Genomic DNA, 10,572 nt, shown 5'->3' on the forward strand with positions numbered 1-10,572 from the left:
ATGACAGATCCAGTCTGCTTTGTCTCATTCTCACCCATGGGTCTGAAGGCTCATATAATAGCTTTATGATCTATAGCTTCCACTACTCCACTACAGTTCTGCTAAAACTACGGCAATGGAAATTCTGCTCATATCTGCTGAGTTTTCAGAGAGCTGATGGTTTGCTGAAGACTCACTGCATGTCAGTGCAAAAAATCAACATGGATAACAATGAATGAAAAGCATGCTGGCTTTTATGCAAATGAAACAATGCTAACCGACAGTCATTAGCTTTCACATATAGTTGGCTTTTTTTCAGTCTTACTTTTGTTATGTCTCAAAATCCTGTGATGAACCACACATGCGAGAGTAAAGTTAGCACTGAGAATGAAACCTTTTTGCCTTTTAAAGATGGATTACAGTAGCTTAGTTTCTGTAAATACACACTTAAATATGCTAATTACAGAAAATGAACTTAAATTACATTAACACAAGTATTAGAGACATACAATATGATTTTTTTTTATACTCAAACTTTCCTGTAAGACTGCTATGTAAATTTTTTAGATTCCTCTGACTCGGAGAACGATCTGAACAAGAACGATCTAAACCTGATCCCGTACAGCCCGGTGACACCACATCACTGCCCACGCAAACGGCCCGTGCTCTTCTCTCCCAACATCCTGGCCAAAACCATCGTCCAGAAGTTCCTCAACTCAGGAGGTGCAATGGAGTTCAACATCTGTAAGCCAGGTAAGCAAAGTCGACGGTCAAAGTGAGCCCACAGGTTAACAGATAAAACGATCATTTAATCATTTAATTAAAAAGAAGGCGTGTATTTACAAAGGTGACAAGAAGGTATAAGGTACAGATCAATACTAATCATGTCGGATCGAAATGCTATTTGATTTGATTGTGCTATATAATAAGCACTATACTACAAAATGGATAGATGGAAAATTTCAGACCCTAATATATACATTATAGTAAGAGTTTAACATTTAATTCAGAAACAATTGCATTCCTCAGATTTGAAGCTAAAAAAGATTTGAAATCTACCACAATATACACAAAGTAGTGGTGTGTCACCTATTCAGAATTACGCAAACTTACTGTAGGACAAAACATTTTCTGAACTGGATATTATAAATCCAAGGATCGTTCTGGTCGTGTTCATGCTGCCGATTGTCCTTTGTGTTTAAGACTTTTGTGCTTAAGTCAGCACTTTCCACCACAGGCTACTGGGTCACTGGGTATCATGTGTTGAAAGTTCAGCAGTTACACACAAAAAAGCTGCCAGCTCTTTTGCACCAGAAATAATATTCTCTAGCGTCATGCTTACTAACAAGATGTTTACTGCTCATTTCACTAATTAGCCAGTTAGAATCACATGAGTGAGAGAGTGAGTAAACAAATTAGCCTATAAAAAAGATTACTATTAAAGTATATAGGAGAATTTTAAGGATTTAACACGATAAAGTTTTTTGTATTATATACATGACAGCACAGGGAAAATCTATCCTTCCTATTGAAGCTTGTTAGGAAGTCGCGGACTGAGTGCAAGGTCAGTCATGATATAGAGCCTGTAGAGCAGAGAGTGTTACGGGGCCTTGCTCAAGGGCCTGAGAGTGTTGTCCTGAGGTGCTGGGGCTTGAATCCCTGACCTTCTGATCAATAATCCAGAGTCATGAGATAATAATTTATTTAAAAATAATCTATTAATCTATCTAAATAAAAAGGAAATAAAGAACTTTAATAAGAGTTTCAGTAATTAAGTAGATCTCAGGTTACATTTTGGCATTTAAATAAATCATATTACTGACTAAATGAATGAATTACTGAATTACTGACTGATTGACTAAATTACTGCTTGACTGACTGACAGATGACTGACTGCCTGACTGACTGACTGACTAAATTACTGCTTGACTGACTGACAGATGACTGACTGACTGACTGACTGACTAAATTACTGCTTGACTGACTGACAGATGACTGACTGACTGACAGACTGCACTTCTGATTGACTGACTGAATTACTTATTGGCTGATTGACCGACTGACTGAACTACTGATAGAGTGACTGAATTACTAATTGACTGACTGCATTTACATTTACATCATTTTGCAGACGCTCTTATCCAGAGCTACGGATCGCAGCAGCCGGGTGGTATGCGAGAACTTAGGCAGGTTTAAAACAAGCCATGTAGCTGCATTTTGGATCATTTGCAGAGGTTGAATTGCGTCCATAGGTAGACCTGCCAGCAGTGTGTTGCAGTAATCCAGTCTAGAGATGGCAAGAGACTGAACAAGTACCTGAGCAGTCTGTATGGACAATAATGGCCGAATCCTTCTAATGTTGTAGAGAAGGAACCGACATGAGCGAGTCACATTAGCAACATGAGAGGAAAAGGACAGCTGATTGTCCATATTTACTCCAAGGTTGCAAACTGTGGCTGAAGGGGTGATCAGATCGTTGTACAGGGATATAGCAAGGTCATGACCTGGTAATGAATCACCTGCGATGAACAGCAGTTCACTTTTGCTAGGATTGAGCTTTAACTGATGAGCAGTCATCCATGATGATATTTCTGCCAGACATGCTGAGATCCGAGCAGAAGCTGTGGCATCTCAGGGTGGGAAAGAGAAGATAAGTTGTGTATCATCAGCATAGCAGTGGTAAGGGAACCCATGTGAGGTAATAACTTCACCAAGAGAGTGAGTATACAGTGAGAATAGAAGAGGACCAAGTACTGAGCTCTGTGGGACACCAGTGGAGAGTCTACGTGGAGCAGATGTCACTCCCCTCCATATTACCTTATATGAGCTAGGGTAGGAAGCAAACCATTCCCAAGCTGATCCACAAATCCCAAGACTCCTGAGGGTGGACAAGACAGTCTTGTGGTTGACCATATCAAACGCTGCTGAAAGGTCGAGGAGGATAAGGACGGATGATTGTTTGGCTGATCTAGCAGCATGTTGTTTTTTCTGAGACATCCAAAAGGGCAGTCTCTGTGGAATGAGCTGCTTTAAAGCCAGACTGGTTGGATCTTGGAGGTTGTTCTATGAGAGATAGAAAGACAGTTGATTGTAGACAATGCATTCAAGAATTTTTGAAAAAAATGAGAGAAGTGATACCGGTCTGTAGTTACTGATGTCTGATGGATCCAGAGCAGGTTTCTTTAGGATAGGAATAACCCTTTCTCACTTAAAAGTAGTTGGAACCTGACCAGATGTTATGGATCTATTGATGATAGTGGTAATGAAGGGCAGAAGGTCTTGCAAGATGGTCTGAAGCATAGTGGAAGGGAGTGTATCCAATAGGCAGGTGGTAGGATTGCAAGACTGGATGAAATGTAAAATATTTTCTAGATTACTAGATTACTGACTGAATTACTGACCGATTTACTGACTGACTGACTGACTGACAGATGACTGAATGACTGACTAAATTACTGACTGACCGACTGAATGAATGAATGAATGATTGACTGACTGACTGACTGACTGACAGATGACTGAATGACTGACTAAATTACTGACTGACCGACTGAATGAATGAATGAATGAATGATTGACTGATTGACTGACTGACTGACAGATGACTGAATGACTGACTAAATTACTGACTGACCGACTGAATGAATGAATGAATGATTTACTGACTGACTGACTGACAGATGACTGTTGTAGAAAGGACATTATTTACATAATATTTCCTGTCCAGTGTCATCCAAATGAGGATGAGGTTCTCTTATCAGTCTGGTTCTTCTCAAAGTTTCTTCCTCATATCATCTCAGGGAGTTTTTCCTCAATACCATTGCCTATAACTATATATATTGTTATAAACAATATACAAATGATTGAACTAATGTGTGTGTGTGTGTGTGTGTGTGTGTGTGTGTGTGTGTGTGTGTGTGTGTGTGTGTCTGTGTCTGTGTCTGTGTGTGTCTGTGTGTGTCTTCCCTGTCCGAATTTGGCGTCTTTTCAGACATCCTGACAAGAGAAGAATTCCTCATGAAGCAAAAGATAGAGCCGATCATCTTCTCAAAGGAAAGGCAGGCAAGCACGTACGAGTGCATCACCCCTGAGAACATCGAAGCTGTTGCATTTAAGGTATGTTATTTATGCTTGAAATAGTTCCTCCTGTATGATTGGAAACTCCAGATAAACAGGATCCTGGGTTAAATAGTTTGAATTCGCACATAGCTCATACTTTACTCAGGGTTAACAATGAATTCTGGGTCTTCATAATCTAACACTTTTACATCAATGATTCAAAAAAGTTCAGGTCTGTCAGAAAAGTGGATGACTTCAAGGATAAAACCAGGCCCAAATGCAGGGATAACAGAAACACAATTTATTAACAAAAACAACAAAAAATCCCCAAATCCAGGAAACTGACACAGCACAGACAAACACTGAACAGACGAGGACTCAAAAAACAGACCCTGCCTGTTTCTGTAGTTGCTTTTCCTGCCTGCCCTAAACTCTGCTCTATTTTCCTGTTTTGGAATGTTTTTTACCCTTCTTTCTGCCTGCTCTGCATTGCCCCTTTTGCCCATGCTTTGGATTACAAGACTGTCTTTTATATTGAACTGTGCCTGGTCTGTGTCTTGCATTTGGGTCCTCGTCCGCCATTCCTGATAAGGTTCTGTACATCTTTTATTTCTCTTTTTACATTTGTTGTGTAGTTGATCAGGTGTTCGTTGATATCCAAATCCTGCTAACCTTTCAGCCTGACGTATGTTTCGTCCTGGTTCTCACCTGATATCAGGCACATGCTGTTCAGTTTCTGATTGGGTTTCTTTTCTTACGTGTCAAACATTCCTTTCTCCAGTGTTCAATGCAGGATTTAGAACCCGATGTTAAGCACCGAAAGGTCTGAAAATCCCTTTTAGATTGGTAGATCAGTTTGATTAAATACAGTCATGTTTTGTTGTTCAACTTTCTTCGGTGCCACCATTTTGTTGCATTGAGCTGTATCATTCTTATTAGGATCACTAGCTGACCCAGAAATTTGGGTGACAATTGCGCTGGCAGTCTGACAACTAATTCATAGAGATCTGCTCTGATTCTCCACTCTTGTTTAAACAGAGGAGAGCTGGAGAGTGATGTAGAACTGTAGAACCTGGCTTACGGAGAGAGAGAGCTCCTTAAGGTTTTGTCAGGTGATTAGAAGCTTCATTTTCATGCCTCACTGATGAATATGTCAGGAGACACATGAACTTTTTACACTGTGAATAGTGTACCTCTGAAAGCTGTGTGAAAAAAACCCCCAGAAACAGCACAACACGATTTGGGAAACAAAACCTAAACCATGGTTTCACTTGAATACCCAAATTATGGAAATAAGCCCATGTAGATGTTTCTCTGCTGCCTGAAATCTGTTCGGTCTGTTCATTCCTTGCATTATGACTCACTTATAGCTGATGCGGCACATTTTTTGCCTTCTAAGACTGCGTAAGACTGCGTTCACCCTCTGATGCTCTAACCCTGTGTTCTGTTGCAGGGTAAACACTGTCTCTTGGAAGCAGATCTGAGCTGTGCAAAAGAATTACTTAGGAGAGAAATCTACCCCATCGTCATCTTCATCAAAATCTGTGAGAAGAACATCAAGAAATTAAAGTAAGCAGCAATAAATAAATAAATTCAGGGTTTCAGTAATCAAGTAGATCTCGGTTTACATTTTGCCATTTAAATAAATCATATTACTGAATTACTGACTGACTGAATAAATTACTGACTGACTGACTGAATCAATTACTGACTGACTGAATCACTTACTGACTGACTGAATCAATTACTGACTGACTGAATCACTTATTGACTGACTGAATCAATTACTGACTGACTGACTGAATCAATGACTGACTGACTGAATCAATTACTGACTGACTGACTAAATTACTGAATGAGTGACTGACTGACTGACTGATGGAATTTTTGACTGACTGAATTACTGATTGACTGACTAAATTACTGACCGATTGACTGACTAAACTACTGGCTGACTGATTGACTAAATTACTGATTGACTGACTAAATTACTGACTGACTGACTGAGTAGATTACTGACTGACTGACTGACTAGATTATAGATTGACTGACTGACAGATGACTGACTGAATTACTGACTGACTGAATTATTGACTGACTGAATTACTGAGTGACTGACTGAATTACCTACTGTCTGACTAACTGAATGACTGACTTAATTACTCTACTAAATAAAATGAATAAATACATTTTCAAAAAATGTACAAATATACCTGAAATTCTGTCAAATGTGTCTTGAAAAACATCCAAAAAAGTCGAAGAATTCACTTTTCTGCTTATAACCTAATATGACAAATCTGCTTCAAGGAAGCAAAAATATCATGAATATTTCACCAGGAGTTTTTATTTAGTTTTGAATCTAACCATGACTGTCTTCCTGCAGAGATCAAACTAGTAAGGAATTTATTTAACAAACCTGGTGGTAAAAACAAGCTGTGTGCATAAAGATGCTTGTAGCTTCAATACTTAAAGACGGGGTCTCCATTGTTTGAGAAAAGCTTCAGAAAACTGCGTTGGCCCACCAAACCAAACAAAAACAAAACTAAGGTGTAGCCAATGAGCAGAAAGGGGCGTGTCTTGTCAATATGTGCGGAGAGACTGTTCAGTGCGCATGTGTGATGTTAGCAGACAGCGGTTTTAATATTGACATGGCGGATAAAAACAAAGAAAGAAAGCGAAGAAAGGCTTACGATCAGGCAAGAAGTAGGACTAACAGAATATGGCTTTCTATCAATTAAAGTTCAGAATATTAAATCAATCAATACACATACTTGTGTTACTGCAAGTCTTTGTGCCTGAAACATGTGCACACGCTCCAAGTTTTCTGTTTCCATGTTATCGGCAGCAACGTTCCGACCTCTGCCTCTAACATTAGCTCTGCCTCGGGTTCTACTGTAGGTGTTGACCGTCTCCTTCCGCGTGAAACGGAGTTAAACCTTTCACGGTACAACACACAGTACTACAAAAACACATTTGTATTACCACAGTATTACTCATTGAGTTCATTTATTGATAAAAATATACCCTCGGTCAGCTGCCCCAACAGGTTACGCAATAATACTTGTCGGGGTTATACTTGGGTTATACTTGTCTGATGTATGTGTGGGGCGGAGCTATCAAAACAGGGGTGGGACCCAATTGGGTTGGGGGCGTGTTTGTTTTAGTGATTTCAAATGTCAACATTGGCTTTCAAACAATGGAGACCCCACCTTTAAGTGTGATTTAAAACAACTTTTTAGGTTAGATTTAATTTAATCAAAATCTTGTCAGATTCAGCTGTCAAGCTGCTGAGTGTCATGCTCATATGACTGAATTATTTTACTGTGTTTTATTTTTATTTTTATTGTATAGCACAGTATGTTTTCCTGAACTTTATCTTTCTTTATTGCACATATCTCAACCATTTCTATCATTTGTTTTTTTTTACTTTTTTCTTATTTTAAAATGTTGGAACTTGTGGTTGAGATATGTGCAAGAGAGAAAGATAATGTTCTGATAATGTTCATACTGTATTTTATAAAAAAAAAATTAATACAGTAAAATAATTCAATCATATGAATGTCTTTCATTAAAAAAATTGCATTCAATATTTACTAGAATATTATTAACTAATAACACACACACACACACACACACACACACACACACACACACACACACACACACATTTATATATATATATATATATATATATATATATATATATATATATATATATATATATATATATATATATATATAAGCAAAATATTGTATAAGTATAAACTGAGAGAAATCCTGTTTTGTTTCCATGGTAACACCTGTAACACATATGGTACAGTCACTGCAGGGTTTCCAAGTAACAATTACCAAAGTTACTAAAACAAAACAGATCACATTGCTAAATTAATTTTTTATATTAATCGAATTTATGATGTAATATACACTATATAGCTACGTGTCAGTGCAAACTTCACACTATTACACTTGTATGCGGTTTTTCCTCAGAAAGTTACCACAAAATTTATTTCTACAGAACGCCTCTGTTTGCAATAGACTTACAGTTTCCCTTCACTGGAACTCAAACACTGTTCTATCACGACAATGAACCTGTGTTAGAAAGTAGAAGAAGAACTTGAGAAGATCTCGAGTGTCCTGCACTGAGCCCTGACTCTGACTCAACCCCACTGAACACCGACTGAACCCCAGACCTCCTCACTCTTACACCATCAGTGTCTGATCTCACTAATGCTCTTGTAGCTGAATGAACACAAATCCACACAGACTCACTCCAACATCTAGTGGAAAGTCTTCACAGAAGAGAAGAGAAGAGATTATTATAAAAGGTGGTAAAAGGGGATTAATACAATATAATCCCTGTGGGTTTAGAATAGGGACACCCCAAAACACCCCAAAAAGTAAACTAATCCAGTTGTGATTTCTACAGACCTGGCAACCTCTAGTCTCATTGGACAACTAGAACTTGATACTGACTGAATTGCTGTAGTTTTCCCTCTGTGTTTTGTTCTCCTGCTGCAGCTGTTTTCCTCTTTATATATATATACATTAAAGAATTTCTCTTTTTTGTGACTAATGGACCTGAACATTTTACAGGAGGCTGCCTCTGAAGGTGGACTCAGAAGACGAATTCCTAAAGATGTGCCGCGCTAAGGAGAAAGAGCTGGAAGCCCTGCCGTGTCTCTACGCCACTGTGGAGCCTGACTCATGGAGCGGAGTGGAGGATCTTCTCCGGTTCATTAAGGACAAGATCCTGGAGGAGCAGAAGAAAACAGTGTGGGTGGAGCAAGACCTGCTGTAGATCACCTGACACACACACACGCGCACTCACACACACACACACACACACACACACACACACACACAGAGCCGCAGACACAGATCTCTTTCACTGATCTCTGAAACTCTGTCGCGTTTGTTGGCACTGGAATGTAGAAGCAAGCCGCTGCAATGCAAAGAGGAAGTGATGCAGAGGTGTGTGGTTCCTGTGCAGTGAAAAAGAAAATGTGCCCCAGGATTGTCTTTTTTCTGACAACAGTCCCAGCCAGAAGTGGAAGCGTTCTCATTCAAAGGATTTTTCTATCTCCTGACGTGCTGCTGCGCTCAATAAAACATTATTTTCTTCACATTGTATATGTATTACCCAATAAGGCACAGCATTCTGATAGATTCCATTCACTTTTTTTTTTTAAATTTATTTATTTTTTTTATCCCTTTGTAAATGCTCACTGCAGCTCTCATTTATCATCCTGAGTGACCACAAACAAGATGAATGTTGATAATTCGAAACCGAATTTGATGCCCTTATCATTGTATTGCTTAAACGATGGACCGGAGCTCTGATTTATTTTACTCCATTGCTGTGTTCACAGTATATTTATTTTACAGCCAACATGCTGTGCATTATTTAAAAGAAAGTCTATGTCATTTCTACCCCATGTTTGTCTATAACTTGTCTTAGCTTGTTATAGATTCTTTCATTAGGTACAGTATACACATGCTGTGTAATCAATAGTGCATTTGGGGAAAAAAAAAACATGCAGCATTAAGTTTGACTGAACGATGAATCGTGTGAGTGATTAGAATATGACATGGAGAGAGATGTTCTTCCGGAGCTGTAACATTACAAAAGTTCCACATGTAACTCACAGAAGAAGTAAAAAAAAAGGGGAACTAGGACCATGTCAGTGATTTGCCTCTGAAAGCCAGATGTTCTCTCTGCTGTGAAATTAAGGGCCCTCGAGCTTGACGTAGAATCCTGTGATAACTTTCACATCATTTCAAACTTGTGCATAATTATAAATGTGTTACTAACTAATGTGTTGATGGCAAGACACTACAGGTGTAGTCAATAACGGATAAATGCATAACAACGTCTTAAAATGTAGCAATCAACAAATCAAAACTCGTCCCCGATGTTGCCAGCTTTGAGGAACAATCATTTTATATCATATAATACTGTACGTCCCGGAAAAACTTGGGATAATATGCCTCAGTTCTTGTGACGTTTTTACAACCGTTTTTTTTCCTTTTCTCACAGTAGGGTTTTTATATAGTTCATCTACTGCATTCTTGCAATTTTCCACCTTTATTCCTTCCCACCTTTATTCCTCTCTTAAAACTTATTTAAGAAAGAAATTTCCCCCCAAATGTTGATAACTGTTGTAATTATTTGAGATTTTTATACTGAAAGATAAATTGAATTTTATTTTCTTGATTAAATAATAGTGAATGAAGTAATTTTTCAAGTCTTCCTTTGGAAGTAGCGTCATGGCACTGAAATAAATAATTCGATTCTACTGACGTCATAGTTCGCAAATGTATGCGTGTTTAATTATGCAAAACCTGATTTTCATAAATAGATGTACTTTTTTTTAATTTCTTATACAAAAAAAAATACAGGAAAGAAATCAGCTTGCAAAAACGCGCTTTGATTGTGATATCTTTTTTTTATTCCCTTTAGTGTCTTGCCTTAAATGAATGTATACAGTATGTCTCTGTTTGAGCTATTTATTACAGTTAAAAGATTCAATCTCC

General features: G+C 38.2%; 1 protein-coding gene across 3 annotated transcripts in view; it reads left to right on the forward strand.

Annotated features, from left to right (window-relative positions):
* card11 (caspase recruitment domain family, member 11) overlaps window positions 1–10,180 on the forward strand; it is a 36,663-nt gene extending 26,483 nt beyond the window's left edge. For all 3 annotated transcript variants that reach the window (XM_027173878.2, XM_027173881.2, XM_027173880.2), the window contains exons 21-24: window positions 547–732; window positions 3,971–4,095; window positions 5,492–5,607; window positions 8,632–10,180. In XM_027173878.2, coding sequence (XP_027029679.1) covers window positions 547–732; window positions 3,971–4,095; window positions 5,492–5,607; window positions 8,632–8,836 — 632 coding nt within the window. In that variant the 3' untranslated portion in view covers window positions 8,837–10,180. The remainder of the gene's footprint in view (window positions 1–546; window positions 733–3,970; window positions 4,096–5,491; window positions 5,608–8,631) is intronic.
* Window positions 10,181–10,572: the final 392 nt, after the last annotated feature.

The sequence above is a fragment of the Tachysurus fulvidraco genome, chromosome 24 (genome assembly GCF_022655615.1).
Source record: "Tachysurus fulvidraco isolate hzauxx_2018 chromosome 24, HZAU_PFXX_2.0, whole genome shotgun sequence".
NCBI lineage: Eukaryota > Metazoa > Chordata > Actinopteri > Siluriformes > Bagridae > Tachysurus > Tachysurus fulvidraco.